Source organism: Schizosaccharomyces japonicus (assembly GCF_000149845.2).
Source record: "Schizosaccharomyces japonicus yFS275 unplaced genomic scaffold supercont5.3, whole genome shotgun sequence".
Lineage (NCBI taxonomy): Eukaryota > Fungi > Ascomycota > Schizosaccharomycetes > Schizosaccharomycetales > Schizosaccharomycetaceae > Schizosaccharomyces > Schizosaccharomyces japonicus.
The window spans coordinates 2,069,405-2,087,378 of NW_011627862.1; the positions used below are offsets into that span (position 1 = coordinate 2,069,405).

The 17,974-nt window shown below is 43.9% G+C and overlaps 10 protein-coding genes across 10 annotated transcripts; 4 read left to right on the forward strand and 6 right to left on the reverse strand.

The window, feature by feature from the left end:
- Nucleotides 1-36: 36 nt before the first annotated feature.
- SJAG_01648 (FEN-1 endonuclease) lies at nucleotides 37-5,236 on the forward strand. Its single transcript, XM_002172862.2, has 3 exons — nucleotides 37-556; nucleotides 669-759; nucleotides 862-5,236. The coding sequence occupies exons 1-3, from the start codon at nucleotides 544-546 to the stop codon at nucleotides 1,889-1,891; spliced, it is 1,134 nt and encodes a 377-aa protein (XP_002172898.1). The 5' UTR covers nucleotides 37-543; the 3' UTR covers nucleotides 1,892-5,236.
- On the reverse strand, nucleotides 1,903-3,185 carry SJAG_01649 (Mvp17/PMP22 family protein 1). Its single transcript, XM_002172863.2, has 5 exons — nucleotides 2,888-3,185; nucleotides 2,749-2,806; nucleotides 2,664-2,686; nucleotides 2,406-2,606; nucleotides 1,903-2,296 (listed from the first exon to the last, which is right to left on the reverse strand). Exons 1-5 carry the CDS (start codon nucleotides 3,053-3,055, stop codon nucleotides 2,123-2,125), a joined length of 624 nt encoding a protein of 207 aa, XP_002172899.2. The 5' UTR covers nucleotides 3,056-3,185; the 3' UTR covers nucleotides 1,903-2,122.
- On the reverse strand, nucleotides 3,232-5,127 carry SJAG_01650 (RNA-binding protein Rnp24). The gene has a single exon (XM_002172864.2). The coding sequence runs from the start codon at nucleotides 5,058-5,060 to the stop codon at nucleotides 3,816-3,818; it is 1,245 nt and encodes a 414-aa protein (XP_002172900.1). The 5' UTR covers nucleotides 5,061-5,127; the 3' UTR covers nucleotides 3,232-3,815.
- Nucleotides 5,237-5,315: 79 nt separating the features above from the next.
- Nucleotides 5,316-6,892, forward strand: SJAG_01651 (maf-like protein). Its single transcript, XM_002172865.2, has 3 exons — nucleotides 5,316-5,526; nucleotides 5,720-6,169; nucleotides 6,259-6,892. Exons 1-3 carry the CDS (start codon nucleotides 5,398-5,400, stop codon nucleotides 6,382-6,384), a joined length of 705 nt encoding a protein of 234 aa, XP_002172901.1. The 5' UTR covers nucleotides 5,316-5,397; the 3' UTR covers nucleotides 6,385-6,892.
- On the reverse strand, nucleotides 6,256-7,053 carry SJAG_01652 (mRNA export protein Dss1). The gene is made up of 3 exons (XM_002172866.2): nucleotides 6,923-7,053; nucleotides 6,830-6,871; nucleotides 6,256-6,770 (listed from the first exon to the last, which is right to left on the reverse strand). The coding sequence occupies exons 1-3, from the start codon at nucleotides 6,951-6,953 to the stop codon at nucleotides 6,625-6,627; spliced, it is 219 nt and encodes a 72-aa protein (XP_002172902.1). The 5' UTR covers nucleotides 6,954-7,053; the 3' UTR covers nucleotides 6,256-6,624.
- A 130-nt stretch (nucleotides 7,054-7,183) lies between these two features.
- On the reverse strand, nucleotides 7,184-12,341 carry SJAG_01653 (ATP-dependent DNA helicase Hrp3). Its single transcript, XM_002172867.2, has 2 exons — nucleotides 11,462-12,341; nucleotides 7,184-11,413 (listed from the first exon to the last, which is right to left on the reverse strand). Exons 1-2 carry the CDS (start codon nucleotides 11,648-11,650, stop codon nucleotides 7,532-7,534), a joined length of 4,071 nt encoding a protein of 1,356 aa, XP_002172903.1. The 5' UTR covers nucleotides 11,651-12,341; the 3' UTR covers nucleotides 7,184-7,531.
- Nucleotides 12,317-14,574, reverse strand: SJAG_01654 (U1 snRNP-associated protein Usp104). Its single transcript, XM_002172868.2, has one exon. The coding sequence runs from the start codon at nucleotides 14,522-14,524 to the stop codon at nucleotides 12,374-12,376; it is 2,151 nt and encodes a 716-aa protein (XP_002172904.1). The 5' UTR covers nucleotides 14,525-14,574; the 3' UTR covers nucleotides 12,317-12,373.
- A 248-nt stretch (nucleotides 14,575-14,822) lies between these two features.
- SJAG_01655 (ATP binding protein Fet5) lies at nucleotides 14,823-15,733 on the forward strand (the record flags this gene model as incomplete). Its single annotated transcript, XM_002172869.1, has 2 exons — nucleotides 14,823-15,488; nucleotides 15,572-15,733. 2 exons carry the CDS (start codon nucleotides 14,823-14,825, stop codon nucleotides 15,731-15,733), a joined length of 828 nt encoding a protein of 275 aa, XP_002172905.1.
- A 244-nt stretch (nucleotides 15,734-15,977) lies between these two features.
- On the forward strand, nucleotides 15,978-17,349 carry SJAG_01656 (hypothetical protein). Its single transcript, XM_002172870.2, has 2 exons — nucleotides 15,978-16,234; nucleotides 16,293-17,349. Exons 1-2 carry the CDS (start codon nucleotides 15,989-15,991, stop codon nucleotides 16,431-16,433), a joined length of 387 nt encoding a protein of 128 aa, XP_002172906.1. The 5' UTR covers nucleotides 15,978-15,988; the 3' UTR covers nucleotides 16,434-17,349.
- Nucleotides 16,566-17,470, reverse strand: SJAG_01657 (fungal protein; the record flags this gene model as incomplete). Its single annotated transcript, XM_002172871.1, has 3 exons — nucleotides 16,566-17,144; nucleotides 17,216-17,258; nucleotides 17,367-17,470. The coding sequence occupies 3 exons, from the start codon at nucleotides 17,468-17,470 to the stop codon at nucleotides 16,566-16,568; spliced, it is 726 nt and encodes a 241-aa protein (XP_002172907.1).
- Nucleotides 17,471-17,974: the final 504 nt, after the last annotated feature.

Here is a 17,974-nt window from a genome sequence, read left to right on the forward strand (position 1 = left end):
ATTGGCATTGGCATTTAGAGCTCTCGCACCGAGTATCTGAAACTTAAAATTTGTTTAACATATTAGAAGGATTATGAAACGTGATGGGCTGATACCTCGTTGTGTTAATAGAGAAGGAGGAAAGGGTCTTTAGTTAAACGAATTATCCATTTAAAAACACGCCTTAAAAACTTTAATTTAAAGACACTATAACCGATCAAAACCTTTCATTGATGAAAATGACCGCAGTCGTATTGACTCGTATTATTAAACAATTCATATAGTACTTCTTCATTTAGTTAGACGGGCCAAGCTCTACTACGCCAAAAAGGAATTGCGTCAACAAAAGTTTACGTCAAACAGAATACACGCATCCGACTAGCTGCTAAGAGTACAATCTTTAACTGTGGCATCGAAGATTACTGTACTAAACAAGTGGCATGCATTACAACTTTGCTTTTGTAACTACCACAGACTATTGAAGCAGAAATCGGCTTTGTCGCACTACAACACCAAAAAACAAAAGTGAGCAAAGAAACAACAACACTTTCTACGCTTTTAGTCATGGGAATTAAAGGTAAGTATAATGTATTTGTGCAGTTGTTGTACCTACGTACTCAATTTATTGCACTTTACTTTCTTTCTCGCAACCTTCGTCCTGTGAATATGTTATACTAACAGTCGTTAAGGACTCTCCCAGGTCATCGCAGACAATTGCCCGTCTGCCGTCAGACACAATGATATTAAGAACTATTTTGGCCGCAAAGTAGCTATTGATGCGTATGTGGTTACTCGACTTACAGAATCATACACTGTAAAAAAAAACCCAGTGTGTGCATGTAATTTCCATTTCCTAAGTACGTGAACTAACGATGTGACTAGTTCTATGAGTTTGTATCAGTTCCTTATTCAAGTGCGTGGTCAAGACGGCCAGCAATTAATGAATGATCAAGGAGAAACCACAAGTCACTTGATGGGCATGTTCTACCGGACACTACGCATGGTTGATAATGGACTCAAACCATGCTACGTTTTTGATGGTAAACCACCTACGCTCAAGTCGGGTGAGCTGGCAAAACGTGCATCTCGACAACAAAAAGCCCGTGAAGAACGCGAGGAAGCAAAGGAAGTCGGTACTGCGGAGATGGTTGATAAATTTGCCAAACGTACTGTCCGTGTCACTCGCCAACATAACGACGAGGCGAAAAAGCTGCTGGAGTTAATGGGTATCCCTTATGTCAACGCTCCATGCGAAGCCGAAGCTCAATGCGCAGCTTTGGCAAGAGCCGGAAAAGTATACGCCGCAGCTTCAGAAGATATGGACACAATGTGTTTCCAAGCGCCTATTCTGCTTCGACATCTGACGTTCAGTGAGCAACGTAAAGAACCCATTAGCGAGTACTCTTTTGAGAAAACCATCGAGGGATTAAACTTTACCATCGAGCAGTTTGTTGATCTTTGTATTCTTTTAGGCTGCGATTACTGCGATCCCATCCGTGGTGTGGGACCCGCTCGTGCTGTAGAACTTATTCGTCAACATGGAAATTTGGATAACTTTGTCAAAGACGCAGACAAGAAAAAGTTCCCCATTCCGGAAGATTGGCCTTACCAGGATGCCCGCCGACTGTTTTTGGAAGCAGAGGTTCAAGAGGCAAAAGACATCGAACTGAAATGGCGTGCTCCAGACGAGCAAGGAATCATCAAATTTCTCGTAGAGGAGAAAGGCTTTAACGAAGACCGTGTACGTGTCGGTATCAACCGTCTTGTAAAAGCCTCAAAAACGATTCCCCAAGGCCGACTTGACAGTTTCTTCAAAGTCCTGCCTTCAACGAAAAAGGAGAAAGAGAAGCCTAAAGCTGCTGCGAAGCGCAAACGAGACACAAAGTCCTCTGCACCTAAAAAGAAGCGTTGATTCTCGAGAAATTCACTTGGAATTTTTATGTATAAAGATTACTATCATGATCTTGTCATTACTCTACAATGCTGCTTGCATTATCGTCTAGACGAAAGTGTACTATGCAACGGAAAACAAATGGACTACAAGTGATCCAGAAATCCGGGTGTTACTGATCAACTTGTATCCGTAAGATGAGAAAAATGCTTGCAATCCGGGGATACTGCGGAATAGTGCTGCAATCGGAATCTAAACCAGTTCAATCTCACCAAGTTGGGTAATTTCTTCAGACTCGGATGCGTTCATAATACTAAGGAACATATTCCAAAAAAGAGACACAATGCTTGAGAATGGCAGTTGATATTGCAAAGGCATGAACCAAAAGTTCACAGCTTGAACGAATGGCCAAACAGAGTAATTGGCCTGTACGATATCGTTAGCAAGAACCTGGGTGCTGGTATGAAACGTGCACACAAGCACGAAGACAAAAATTAAATCAATCACTGTCCGGCTGACCACAAGGCATACATACCTTTAAAGTTGGCAAAAGGACATTTTGCAAACGACGTTTTGCCTCTCGGAGAGTGTTACCCTCAGTGAGTGTCATCCAAGTGTAAAATGCACTTAGACCAAACGGAGCAAAAACTATTTGATCCAAAAGGACACGAGAAACAACGTTCCCAACACCCTTACTCACAGGAAGCTTTTGGGCTAAAAAGCGAAGCCATCGAAACTAAAATACCTGTTAAAATGTTGTCCGTGGAACACTTCTGTGACAACAATCGTTTACCTGAATGGGTGAAATTGCAAAACCTATATTGCGACGAAGAAAGTTAGCAACTGGTGAGCAGCCTCTGCGTTCTAATAACACTTACCAAACCCGACAAACTGAAGTACTCGACGTATGCTCGGCAGCTCTGGATGAGCACGAAGCTAAACCAATTGTTAGCAAACATTGCTCGTTCTCCCTACTCCTCAAACAACACGACCAACAACACCTGCCAATGTACCCACCTTCTCACCGCCTAAACCGGTAATAGCGTTTTTACGAGCGCGATAAATGGTCAGTCCCTGAGCAAGGCCGTCGGAAATGCCTGCAAGGGTTGCTGCCGTGAAACACATGGTCAGCACCGGCGACCTTTGGTACCATTGATTATAACGAGCAGAAAACGATCGAAACATAGAGTGGAAAGGGAAGAGGGAGCTGCTGCTGCTTTATGAAGCAACAATACTCACATTGAAGATTGCAGCAGCTCACCAACGCACGACTCGCGTCAGACACGAGACAAGTGATAACCACACACCATTACCGAAGCATCACTCAACATCATGCACAACATCACGTCACTCAGAAAACACTCGGACTTCAAAGACTCTTGTTGACTATGACATCACCGAAAACCACTATCTATCAGGCACCGAATGAAGGCCATACGACATCCGAGCCATTGCCGGAAAAGCATCTTCACCAGATCCACAAAACCAATCACCTCTGCAATGTTAGCCGACGAACAATCAAGTCGATGAGGAACAAGGAAACAGCAACTGAAAGCCTAGCCAAGCGGAAATCATGTTCAGAGAGTTAAAAAACTTCGCATACTCGTCAAAGTATATACTACGAGTGAGCTGGGTTTACGAAGGAGATTCATCAGGGTACATGATTCCACAAGCAAGCCCAACAGAGCCGACACCCTCAAAAATCGAAAACTTACCAATAGACGTTCAGAAGCAACGCTGCACTACCACAAGGCACTAGACGATTGAAGTAGGCAGAGCTGCTTGACGGTCTTTTCCAAGTGGGAGGAGGCCACTATTTATGTCAGAAAATTTCGGTTTTGAAGTGTGACGGCTGTTTTCACCCCCACCCCTAAACACTAACACGCTTCGGGAAATCTTGCAGAATTAGGGCAAAACTGGTCAATTTACGTCATTGAAAAACACGTTAATCAAACTTAATCTTTGTTCCTTGCGGCTTGACGATGGCTGCCGTAGCACGTGCAGCTCTGGCCAAAGCTGCTCCTGGGCGAATAGAACGAGGATCGACCTTACGAGAGCGTTTGACAGGACGTTCGTAAGAGTCGGCTTCACCGGAACCAGTTTCGTCGGCTCCATCACCGTAGTCTCCGGAATTGTTCGTTCGAGCGGCACGCGCGGGACGAACACGCTTCGAACGGTCTTGACCATACTCAAGGCGCCACGTGTCGTGACTCATGGCCATGGCACGCTGAGCTGTTTCAACATCAAAAAAGTCTACAAAGCCGAAACCCTTGCACTTGCCGGTATCCTCGAACGTCATTAAGCGAACACGACGGATGCGACCAGCATCGCCAAAGTACTCGCTTAAAGTTTCTTTTGTCGCGTCAAAGGGGAGGTTACCGACGAACAGTGTGCTGGATGGCGGGTTCGCCGGACGTGCGGCGATCTTTTCGGTTTTAGACACGGTGACCTTGTCGGGCCGGCCGGTGTAGTCGGTGCTGGATTTGATGAGAACGTTACGGCCGTTCAAGGCGTGTTCCGAACACGCGAGAGCTAAACCCAACGACTCCTCCGAGTCAAAGTCGACGTAAGCGAAACCGCGATTCTGGTTTTTGCGAATTTTGTTCATCGGCATGTGAACACGAACAATCTGTTCGGCTTGCAGTCCATTGCCTCCTTGTTCTGCCGCAATTGCTGCCGTCTCCCGAACAAAAAACTCTTTGAGGATGTCCACAGTCGTGAGGAAACTAAGATTACCGATCCAGATGCCGAACTTAGTCGCCGGTTTGTTCGGAGCAGAAGAACCTTTAGGCCCCTTTTCGGCGTCTTCATCGGTGTCTTTCTCACCGAGCTTTTTCTCCAGCCGGCGAAGACGTTTCGCTTCCTTCTTTTTGGCCTCTTTGAGAGCTTCCTCAGTCCAGTTGCCGTCTTTATCAATCTTTCCAGCTTTTCTCAGCTTGCGTCGAAGCTTCCGAGAAGGCGGCACTGGTTGTGATACATCAATCTCCAACAATTCCTCCTCGTCGCCCTTCGAGTGTTTGGAGGATGCGTGGTGCTTGGACTTGTGATGCTTCGAGTCCTTCGACACCTTGTTCTCGGTGTCTGACGGCGCATCCTCAGCATTTTGTGGAAGCTCATTGTCCGAAACCGACTCCTTCCTACTACGGCTGGAGTCGTCGTCCTCAGCGTGCTCGCTGTGATCCTTGCTCATGGCTTTGGCGAAGAATGTGAAAACGAAGCGCTAAGGAAGCAGGATTCGGTGTGATGCGATGCAGTTCGTTAAACTTTTTTAGGTAATTTATTGATGGATGTGTTAAAGAACAATTGAGATTAGTAATGAGATCGCTACATAAATTACGGAGCATGGAGACGACTCCACTATTCAAATTTACCGAGCTGTATGATAACTGTAAACCGGATTTATCAAACCTCATTCGTTCGCACTATTTCATTTAACGAACACCCTCCAGCACTAAACGCTTGAGGCGTTGAGGAGAGGACTACCCTACTGAGCAGACGGGTCTGGCAGGATTCCTTAGTAAACCACCATGACTGAAGGACCCCCCTCTTACGAATCTCACTTCACCTTGGAACTCGGTCTCCACCGTGAACTTCGCGGAAAACGCGTCGTTCTGGCGTCTGGTTCTCCTAGAAGAAAGGAAATTATGGCCCAAATGGTAAGTGTACGGTGGGTTCAGGAAGATCGACGCGTCTGCTGCTGAGATGATCTACATGCACACGTGATCGACAATAATGATCTTCGGTCTCAGTATGAACATTGTCAATTCGGAGACACTGTGCTTGTGTTTTCATTGGATTGATGTTCCCAATGTCGAGATTTTTGGCTTACTAACATCTACTTTTTTTTAGGGGTTCCCCGAAGTTGAAGTATGCGTTTCCGGGTTCGAAGAGAACCTTGACAAGAATAGCATGACGCCTTGGGAGTATGTCTCTCAGACATCTGCGAAAAAGGCTATGGCTGTTTACGAAAAACTGTCGGAGGATGAGGAAGCACCTGAGATGGTTATTGCCGCCGATACAATTCTCGTCCTTGGTCATGAAGTTATCGAGAAGCCTTGCGACGAGAAACAGCACTTTGCAATGCTGAAGCGTCTTCGTGACTCTAACACTCCTCATCGTGTCTTCACAGCAATCACTGTGATTGCCCCTATGGATGTCCCCATTCATCCGGGTTATGTTATGAAGAGTCACTTGGAAGAGACTCGGGTTAAGTTTGACCCAGAACTTACTGACGACTTTCTTCAGGCTTACGTTCGTTGCGGAGAAGGTTTAGACAAAGCAGGAGGATATGGCATTCAGGTAGGCAAACGTCGTCGGATGGGACTCATTAAAACACCCAAGCATTTCTATGCTTGCTTTCAATTTCACGAATACACTAACACACGTAGGGAAAAGGAGCTCTTTTAATTGAATCTATTCAGGGAGACTACAACAATATCGTTGGTCTTCCCGTCCGCGCTACCTTTAAATTGATGGAGGATGCTTTAAACGAAAGCACTGATCACGGCTATTAAGTTTCAGCAATAAAACCCAGTCAGGGCTGTGTCGCTGTGCTCTTGCCGAAATGCTCGTCGTGTCATGTGTTTACATCTTTACTCCTAGCAATTGCTTCTTAAGCATGGAAAAATCTCAATAGGGCAAATTGAATCGTTCGCGGTTTTTCATGTCATTACGGAAATACTGTATAGAGCACTAGTCACCAGCAACTGATACGGGCGTCTCGATTGTGCTGCAAGGTACATATTGACAACCTACTACTTGTTGTTTAAAAGACCTTTTTTTTGGAGCTCAGCCTTCAATTGAACGGCAAAGTCGTCATCACCAACGTCTTCATCATCCCAATTGTTTTCCCATAAGGTATCATCATTTGTTGCAAGTTCTGCGTCTTTCATATGCCAGTCTACATTTCATCGTTAGTACATGTGCATTACACCGTAAATGAAATATTTTAACACGTACTTTCCATGGCAAAGTCTTCAAATTCATCATCGTCTTCCAAATCTATAATGTAACGTTAGCACCCCTTCCCGTCATATCTTTTCTTCTACGTACTCTCAAGGCTAGGCAAAGCCGTTCTCGACATTTTTGTTAGTATTTTTTGAGATTTGCGAGTGTGGAAAAAGAAAGGTGCCCTGTATCGAACATACTTCGTCCTTCTAACGCGTTTGGTGTAGACCTTTTGGTGGTGAGTTTTTAACTCTTAAGCAACGCTCAAGGGGCACAAAAGCGAAGAGACTAGTGCCCTTTCCCCACAAACTCTAATTATCTAAATGCATTATACAGCCTTTATTTAGTCAAGAGAAAGAATAGAATTAGACACAGTTCTCATGGTTAATTAAAAAAGAAGTTTAAATTTTTCGTCTAAATGTGTATTATTGATAAAAAGTTAGTCGGTCCTGAAAGGTATATGAGATTTTGTTCGGAAAGGTTGTACAGCCTTGCACGTCGAAGCAATAAAAAAGAACTCGTAGTCAAATAACTACAGACGGTCAAAAGTGTATAGAATGATAAAGAAGAGGTCCAAAGCCTGCATGCGATTGTATCAAAAATCAGTGAAAACGAAACGAAGCATAATGGCAACGCGGATGATGGGTTCTCATATACGAAGGAGAGGGGAATGCGTATCAGTATAATAATCCATTTTCGATAACAGAGAAGCACTTACTTCCCCATCTTTTTGTACATGCTAATAAGGTTTTTATGACCAACGTCCTCTTTGGGCCAAAAGTAACAAACAAACTTCCAAAGATCATGTGTCATCCCCTCTCGTTTGTCAGTGGGTGTATCTGCGACTAGCTTGTCAATGTGCTTTCCAATTGAAGTGAGGCAGTCGGCCAGTAATTTAACCAGCTGGCCGCGTTCCAGATTCCTCGAGTCGCGTTTCAAGCTCTTAAGATACTTGCGGACAGGATGCATGAGTTGCTTACAGCGTAAACGTGTTCGTTGATCCAAATGGTCAGGTGCATTTGATGAACGGGTTGAATCATTCGTTTTTGTATCATGCTCAGGCGTATTATGACGAGAACTAGCGACAGATGTCCGTCTGTCAGCACGAGAATCAACAGATGGACTGCGAGATGATCCTTCCGAACGATTCAACTGGCGATGAAGATTCGACCTGCTCGTCTGTCGGCGATTGTGGGGCATTTTAGGACGATCATTGGCAATTTGTTGAGATTCACGGAATGCAGTCAAAAGATACTCACCACGTCTAACCAAATGAACGGCGGAAGGCGCATGTTTCTCATTGGAGTCTTGAGACTTTACATCATCCAAAAAGAGTTTGTCTTTGAGTCCAAGCTCGGGATCATTGCGAATACTCTGCCAAGAACCAAATCCGTATTTGCATATACCAGCAAGCAGCATGGAATCTTCCACTTCGCTCCATTTGCAGGACCAGCCATGAACAGCACGTAGAGGTGCTTTGATGCGAAAAGAAGAGAGATTGTTCAAATCAACAGCTTGGTATAAAAATTCCAAATCTCGAAGACGTTGGATAAGTGTTTCAGCATTAATATTCTTAACGCCTTTAAAAGAAATAAGAATAGCCTTTCTAGCAGGTTTTCCATTTTTTTCGCCGGATGAAGACTCACTTTCGGCAATAGCCTTTTTACACGATGCTTCTAAGTCGGCAGAAATCTTTTTAATGACATTGGCGTCTTGGGTGGTGAGATCGGCATCTTTAACGATTTCATCGTAGCGGTCTTCAATACGACCATATTTGATCATCGCTCTGTAAAGCATCCGTATTTCCTTCTCCATAAGCAGTTCGTCCTTAATCAAACGTTTTCTGCTTGGCTTGGAAATCTTCTCAATAGTTTTGTCTTCACGTAAATCCAAAGTAGATGTTCTCTCACGCCGACTTGAAAGCTCCGCTTCCTGCTTACGACGTTCTTCTTCCTGTTGTTGTCGTTCCTCTTCCTCAATCTTCGCTCGTTCCTCAGCAGGAATAATGTCGTCCCATGAAACATTAGCTTTATAGTCTGTAACTTCAAACTGTTTTAAGAACTCCTCACCTCCCATACTGGCTCCACCGACATCATTGGAAGTGTCGTGATCTTCGGCATGCTCCAGAATTTCATCCAAATTAAGATCCTCCAGCTTCTTCTGGTTATCATTGTTCTTAAACATATTCGAAGCACCAAATTTCAAAATTGCACTGAGTTCTTCTGCCGAAAATTTATCGCTCTTTGAGTTTTTTCGTTTGTCTGTAACGCCAAGAGATATGATTGCGTACTCAAGAATCATTTTCCGCCGCGCCCGCTCCAAAACGTCCTCCTCAATTGTGTCTTTCGACAAAAATCTGTAAACCATGACATGGTTCTTTTGTCCGATACGATGCGCACGAGCCATAGCTTGAAGATCAGCTTGCGGATTCCAATCAGAATCGAAAATAATGACTGTGTCAGCTGTCATAAGATTGATACCCAGACCACCAGCTCTAGTAGACAGTAAGAATACAAAATCTGGACTGTTTGGTGCATTAAAATGATCGATAGAGATTCGACGAGTAGCTGCAGGCACAGTACCATCAAGTCGTTGGAAGGGATAGCCACGCAAGGACATATAATCACCAAGGATATCAAGCATGCGAACCATCTGACTGAAGATCAACACTCTGTGTCCATCACGATGCAAACGTGTAAGTAGCTTATCCAGTAAGACCATTTTTCCACTATTCATAATGAGACCTTTAAGCAATTCTTCGCGTTTACCTTCACCGCCAGTCTTCTTTAACCATGTTTCCTCAACTCCTGGAAATAGATAAGGGTGGTTGCTCGCTTTCTTCAACTCCATAACAATATTCAGCAGAGAAAGTTGGCTTCCATTTGATGTGCTTTGCGATAAAACACGATAATTTCTCGTTAAAATGTTTTTGTACCAGTAAGTCTGGGAGTCAGATAACTCTACTCGCAAAATACGTTCAGATTTGGATGGCAATGATTTCTCAACATCCTTTTTCAACCGCCGAAGAATATAGGGTTGAAGGTGTTGCTGAAGGTTACGAATGTAGGACTCTTGTTCCTCATCAGGCGCTTCAAAATTAATCTCTTCACGAATCTGGAACTTGCCAGGCATCAAAAAGTCCACTAAAGCGGCCAGCTCTTTAATGTTATTCTGAAGTGGTGTACCTGTAATGAGCAAGCGGTTTGCATTTTTGAATTGAGAAAGTGTTTCGTAGAGAGAGGATTCACTGTTTTTTAGACGATGGGCCTCATCAATAGCCATGTATTGCCATTTTATATTGTTAAGACTGGCTCTGTCTTTAAGAACATATTCATACGTGGTAAGCAGCACGTTAAATTTCAGCTTTTGTGTCCGCTCATCGTAAAATTCATGTTCTTGAATCATCTGCCGAGACTTTGCATTTCCCAGATAACTAATGCAATTCATGTCAGGAGCCCATGCAGCCAATGTTTCTTGCCAGGCAGGAACTGTTGAGAGCGGAACTACAACAAGGAATGGGCCATGTTGTCTTAATGAATGAGCCAAATAGGAAAGGAATGCGACAGTTTGTACGGTTTTACCAAGACCCATTTCATCTGCTAAGATACCGTTTTCGTTTTTATGCCAGAGATAAGCCATCCAATTAACACCAGTCAATTGGAAATCACGGAGCTCACCACCGGAAATGTATGACGGTTGTTGTTCTAGCTTCCGATAAGTAGGTCTCGAATTTCCGTAATTTGTTCCCCGTGCTGGACTTAACGCACTGTTAACGCGTTTTTGGTACTCCTCAATTTCATCTTGTGCAACCCGAGAAATAAGCTCCTCTGTTTCCCAAGTACAAGCATCATAAAATAGTTGCTTCCATTTCACCAAGAATATGCGATTGCGATTTTCATCAAAATCTTCTGCGACTATACGATCCACAGATTTGTGTTCTTCGTAAGCCTCTTTCTTTCTTTCGCGTTCAATATCCATAGCCTCGATATCCTCGCGGGTGGTTGTTGGATCAGAGCGAATTTCTTTGTCAAGAATAATGTTTGTCTTCGTATAGTTGTCAATTTTTTTCACGCCTTTGGTTTCCGACATGTCTTCGCGGGTTTCCCAAGTACAGTGAAGATACGACTTGTCTTGCCATTTAATTAGAAACTCAAAGTCATTTTTGGCATCAGAACCATCAGCACCAGCTTTCAATCGGTGATCAAGAACAAGATCAATTGCAGGAGCATTTTCAACTTCTTCTGTGACATATTCGTAGGATTCATACTCTTCTTCATCCTCCAAATCCTCAAAGTAGGCGTCTTCATTATAGTTAATTCCGCCAGAATTACGAGAGGAAAACCGAATCTCGTCGTTCCGGTAGGACACCTCAACATTGCGTTTTCTTTTCTTTGGAGTCCCGCCATAAGAGCTGGCATCACTATTTGAGTCTTCTTCACCACTACTAAAAGGTTCTTCCTCTTCTTCGTAATCGTATGAAGTTGCCTTCTTTGACTGACGATTACGCCTACGTTTGGAAGAATTGGTAACGGAATCGCTATCATCGTCAGAGCTGTACGATTGCACGTACGCACCAGGCTGACTACGCGTTCGTCCCTAATACTGGTTACTGTTTTGCACAGAAAATGCTGCCATGGTACGTACTGATCTTCTTAGACCATACAACTCGGGATCTAAATACTCTGGGTCATGAGGTTTTCTTCTCACCGAATGTGCATCCTCACTTAAATCATCCGACGCGTCGTCCATAGACGCAACGCTTTCATTCATAGGCAGAATTGAGTTATGTAGATTCTGAACTTGGGAAGTGGCCGTTAAGGCTTCAGAACTCATAACGACTACTGTTGTCAGCAAAAGTAAGAAAAAAACAATATCCCCATCCTCTTTATTCTCGGAAGACCCTTGTTCGCTGATCCATAGCTGGTTTGAAATGACTTTCTCCCTCACTGTTTACGAAACGAAACTGCAAGAACGACATTGATACAGCTTATTTCTCAAGAAAAAAATGTCAGTAATCAGCTGGATTGAAAACACGACAGGATCTTTTCCATTTCATCTAAATCACAGAATACAATGGCCTTAAATGTGCACACAAGACAAAAGTTTTACGTTCATGTAGAATAGAATAGACTAATGAACAAACAAGGAAACGACAGGTTTAACATGAAACGAAAAAAAAAACGGCATCACTAAAGAAGTGCAGAGAACATAATAATGGTAAACAGAGAGAGAAGAAAGAAATAGGTTTTTTGAGGAAGCAGGTTCAGCAACAAGAATTTTTCCAAATGCGCGGTGAAAAGACACCGGAAAGCAGAATAGAATAAGTAAAGAGATAACTTACACGTTTATTCAACCGCAAAGATCGTTTGCCAGACTGTTGGCGTGCTCAGAATGGCTTTTTTACAGAATCGATATTTTTTTGTGGCTGGAAGAGGTCAGGTGAAGCAAGGCAAAAGGGAGTAGGACAAATACAACGGTTTACTGAATGGGGGAGAAGGATATGAGACGGAAAAAACAATCTATTCATTATCATCAAGTAAAGAAATCATCATTTTCTTAACGAATCTCTCCTTCTTCGCTCGATTCTGCGTCTTCCGCCGGAACAGGAGGGCCGGCAGACGCAGAAGAGACCAACGGTGCAGCAGGAGACGCTGGAGAAGCAGAGACTCTCAGGCGAGAACGTTTCGCGAGGCTACCTTCATACTCGAAATCTGAAGGACGGGAGCGGGTGCCTTCACGGCGACCATAATCACGATCTACATACATAGGACCATTAGCATCCCACTCATCACCATAGTACGCACGCCTTGAGCGTGATGGCTTCTCCGAAGCCTCGTAACGTTCACGCATCCGGCGAATGTACTTTTCAAAAGCTGCTATCCGGTGTTCTTCGGAAGAAAGTGCAGTAAACTCAGGCAACGACGCTAATTTGGAGCGCACCTGTGCATAAGTGGCATCCAAAGGAATCGGTGGCTCAATGTATTTGATGGCACTGCGTAGATTGTCAATTTTACGACGAAGTCGACGCTCATCGTTTCGTTTTTCATCGGCCTTCCGTAAAATAGCCTTTTTTCGCAAAAGAGTAATAATATCCTCCAATGTTTCTGGCGAAAGAGCACTTACTTTTTCAATTTTTGTGTTCCGCAACACCCGGTCGACGGTAGAAGCAATATCCATGGTTTCAGAAACAGCAATGTGAAGTTCATCTAAGGCATCCTGTACGTCGTTTTTGTGAGTATGGTATGTTTCTTCAAGTGAGACAATGGTATCCCAAAAAAAGTCCAACGGAGTGGAACCAGATTGACCCAGCATGTTTTGGTAACGAGAATCATTGCTAAAGAGTGGGTAAACCTCTTTCCACTTGCTGTTCATAGTAATTTTACGTTGAGTAACGAGCTCGGAGAGAAGCTTTTTAAACGCGTCTCGATTGCGACGTTCGTTGCGAGATCGCTCTTGTTTGGCACGTTGTTTTTCCGAAATGTAGGCACGTTCAAGACGTTTAACATGAGTTTCAAAGGCAGACAGGGCATCTAATTTGTTAAGATGTTGCAGTTTAGGGTTGTCTCTAAAGAGAGAATTTGTATTGAACAGTTCTTGGGCATCCTTCCATTTTGTGTATGGGTCAGTAACCGTTCGACGGAGCAAGAGGGTAAATTCAGCAAGGGCTTCCTCTTCTTGGTGTTTTTTAAGCTGAAGCTCGGCGTCTTGCAGACGCTTTTTGTATTCGAAAAATAAAACTTGACGTTCAGTATCATCCTTCGCAGCTAGGAACGCGGGATGATTGGCCATGGTAGCTTTGATTGTGCGCCACAACGTGTATGGCTTCATCTGAGCATCATGTTCAAGCATATCGTAGAATTGTTTCCTCAGAGAAGCCACACGATTATTTTCCCGTTCCGTTTCGTCAGCAACGCAGTTCGAAATAAAGGTGAGAAAGGCCCGCTTTCTCTCCCACGGATCTTTGATTACGTAGTATTCATTTTCTGTGCAAAGTTCTTGCACAGCACGTTCCCATGTCCAATCTGAAGAAACATGAGATCGCTCGAGCAGCCGAAAGAAGGCCATCTCTGCAGCCTCATACGTGTCATACTCCTCATGCTTACCGGAGTCATGACGTTTAGGCTTTTTTTCTCTTGGTGCAGTAGTCGCTGGATGAGTACCGTCCCCTCTTGGAACAGTGGTTTTTGTTTTTGCTGGAGAAGATGTAGCACCTAGTCGCGGTCCATTAGGTACAGCAGCAGCTTGAGTGGATACTCGAGCAACTGCAGGTGTTGTTGAAGTGGTGGAGAGTTTTGAAGTTGCTGCAGAGACGTGATTTTCCCGTGAACCAGCATTAACCGGTAATCTTTTTTCAGGTGGAGCTTCGTGTTGTTCGTCCAACAGGGCTCTGTACTCATCCGGAATTTCCCACACAGACTGTTTTGTATCGACGTTGTACCAGTACTTTCGTCCTTCGGCCGTCACATATTCCTTCCAAGAAAGTTTAGAAAGTTTTTTTTCTAGAGGATCCATCAATTCTTCTGGCTTTTCCCAGACACTTTCCTGTGTCTGGGAATTGTAGTAATAAACACGTCCATCATCTGTCTTAACTTGTTGCCAGTTCGAACCCTCATTACTAGGTGTTTCAGCTTCAGCCTGGGCGCCCGAACGGGCTTCTTCCATCTTTACATCCTCTGTTTCCGATGATTGCCATGGCGGCACAAACATGATGGACGTTGGTGGAGTAGTCTTGCGCTATTGCTCCCGAAAAGAGTTTGGTGGGATACTGTACCATATTGCGTTGCAGTGCAGCAACGGAGATTACTGTACTTCTAAGCATCTCCGTAATGAGAATTGTGTGTCTCACAAACACCCTGTAATGTTAGTATAAGGGCGTCTAGTGCAGCCTAAGGAATTTTTTTGCGACTCCTTAGATTGATATGTAGCGCTCTGCTTAGGTGAAATATTCTTGAGACGTTTTCCAGAGGAGGAAGAACAGTCGCAGGAAGATTGTACAGCAGAAAAAATGGTCAAGGTTGCGGCATTTGTGTGTGGTGTCGCTAGTAGCGGCAAAAGTACGTTTTGCGGTGCTTTAATTCGTTATATGCGAGGCATTGGTCGTCGATGTCATCTTGTGAACTTGGATCCTGCAGCAGAGAACTTTGAATGGGAGCCTACAGTTGACATTCGTGATTTGATTACGCTGGAAGATGTTATGGAGGAAATGGGTTATGGACCAAACGGTGGATTGATTTACTGCTTCGAATTTTTGATGGAGAACTTGGACTGGTTGATTGAGGAAATTGGGGATTATGACGAGGATTACCTGATTTTCGATATGCCCGGACAGATTGAGCTGTACACTCATGTCCCCATTCTCCCGTCACTTATTCAGCAATTGAATGTGAGCTTAAACTTTCGTCCTTGCGCTATATACCTGTTGGAAAGCCAGTTCATTGTGGACAGGACAAAATTCTTTGCCGGTGTGTTGAGTGCTATGAGTGCAATGATCATGCTTGAAATTCCTCACATCAACTTGCTTAGTAAAGTGGACCTGCTTCGAAACAACACGAACCTCTCGCGTGCAGACTTCAAAAGATTCCTAAACATCGATCCACTATTGCTCGTAGGCGAGGTGAATGCGAAAACAAATCCTCGTTTCCACGAGCTGAATCAAAGCATTGTACAATTGGTAAGGGCGGATGTTGGCACACAAGCTTATAGTGCGTGTGCAGATTGTTTGAGAACAGAGAGTGCTAACGACTTGTGACACAGATTGACGACTTCAACATGGTCAACTTTCTCCCACTGGAAAGTGGCAACGAAGAAAGCGTAAAACGAGTCCTTAGCTACATCGATGATGCTACACAATGGTATGAGGACCAAGAACCAAAGGAGCCTCATGACTCGGCCGATGAAGACGATGACGAAGAATAAAAAGGGGACAATAAAATGGTTTTTAGGTAATGTGAATGCACCGAGAGAAGCACAGTAAGAAAGTCATGGGAAGACCCATTACAGCTCTCTCGAATATGAAATAGTGATGCACGTTCGTATTCTTCTTGGTGGACCCTGTTTATTGTTTTATCTTTGATTTCGCATATCATACTGCAGATCACTGTCGATCACCTATTCGTGTGGTCGATCAGACCTAAACCCTCAACAAAGAACGAAGTACATAATCTTTGATCCATGGGTCAATTATGCTCGACACCGAAGAAACATTCCAAAAATGATGGTGGAAGAGCAGCTTCACCGGTTCCTCGACGGATAGAAAAGCCACAATTGCAATCGAACAGAAACACACCAAAGCTTCAAACACCAGCGAAAGCAGCTACCCGACCAAGTGGAGGGAGAAAGCTGGGAGCATTATCTCCATCAACATCGCCTTCATCGCAAGCATTGTCGCCTCAAGAAGCAGCCTGGCTTTCAGCGGAGGTAAGTTGAATGAAGAACATTACTCAGAAAATGAATCCTAACAGAATAATATCCTTAGAAACGTCAAGAAACACAAAAGAAATCGCAAAAGGCTCTTGGAAAACAATTAGATAAAGAGAGATCCAAGAGTACACGAGCACATCTCGCTGACATGGCCCGCGAACGTGAACAAGAACAAGCTCGTATGGTGTGGGATTAGTGCGTTTATTGAATTCTGTCGTTTCGAATGCATTAGAAGCCGTCTGTTGCTGAATGCAGCTTCTTGAGGATGTCAGTGATTCAGTTCCTTATACAGTGATAATTGGAGTGCCTGTGTTACAACCGCACTAAATCAACTGCGAAGGGCACTGACAACGTCCCTCCAGTGCACCTCAATAACTTCAACGGGGGATATGGACGACAGCGATGGATCGTTAGGAGGGACGTATGTTTGGTCATTCGCATCCGCCCGCAACAGCTGTAATGGCGAATACCGCCGAGACATGGCCGACCAAGAGTACCGCGCGAAAAAGAGGTTGCCATTGTTAAACACGCTTGGTGCTTCTTGCCGTTGGTCACGAGAAGGAGGACCTTGTTGGTCCTCCTGGTCCGTCGTTAGGTCGTCCGTCCTCTCCTTTGCTCGATTGTTCACAGCAGCCAGCAGAACAAGAATGAGGAACTGTAGCAGCCAAAGTACCACATTTAACTTCAGCATATCCATAATTGAAGATGCCGCTTGCTCGCCAACAAAATTGACGATCATTCCTCCATACAGATAACCATCAGAGCGTTCAAACGGTATGGGTGGACCGTAGATCCATATACTGAGCAAAGTAATGGCAATAATTGTGTAGAATGTGAACACGGGCAAAAGATAGATAATTGCGCTTTGTGCGGAATTTTTTAAATAGTTGCAGGCTTTTAAGAGTAGCTGAATTAGACAGGTGTTAGTGATTAAGTACAGGAAGCGCGTATTCTGGAAGATGGACAACTGACACATACCCATTGATAGAAGCATTTGAGCACAAAGCTAAAAAAGAGAAGACTAGGAAGTTAGCAAGAAAATGAATGACGAGAATACTAAGGAAACACAATTGATGAAGATGCTTTTGTTGTTGCATCAGATATCAATTCGCTTCATAATTTCTCTTACTCTTTGTTGTACTGAATAAATATAAGAACGAAGCAGATGAGATTGAGCGACTGCAACATTTCAACAAGCTCCCTTCTCGTATGTATCCGGACAATTTCCATCATTTTTAGAACGTTTGAATACGGTTATTAGAAGCGTATGCTGGTAACAGCGTGAGGCGAGAGGATCCTTGAATGTAGAAGTATATTGATACCGACAAGCGGGAAGAAAACAAGGCAATTCAATCATACAAATTCGAGAGAAGTACTGATCACAACGCAGTATGCTTCGACCTGTATTTAAACCCCTATAATAGAAAAGGTTATCAATTCATGGGACATGGAAAAGTGTTCCACGTTTAAAAATGTTCCACAATCCTGGCAACTGTTACTTAACAGAGGAACTTTGTGGAGGATTACTAAAAATTTGAGTAGAATAGTTACAATTGCAAGTTGCAATGGAAGACAGGAAGACGGAGCAATATTGCCCACAAGCACTCAGGATCCACGATGTGTTGGCTTCACAGTATTCTCGCGCAGATCTTTTAAATTAAGGTTCCCCCAACAAGAAAGATCGTCGATCATTATGAAATTATGTACACCACCAAAAAGGATCAGCGCCAGTACACC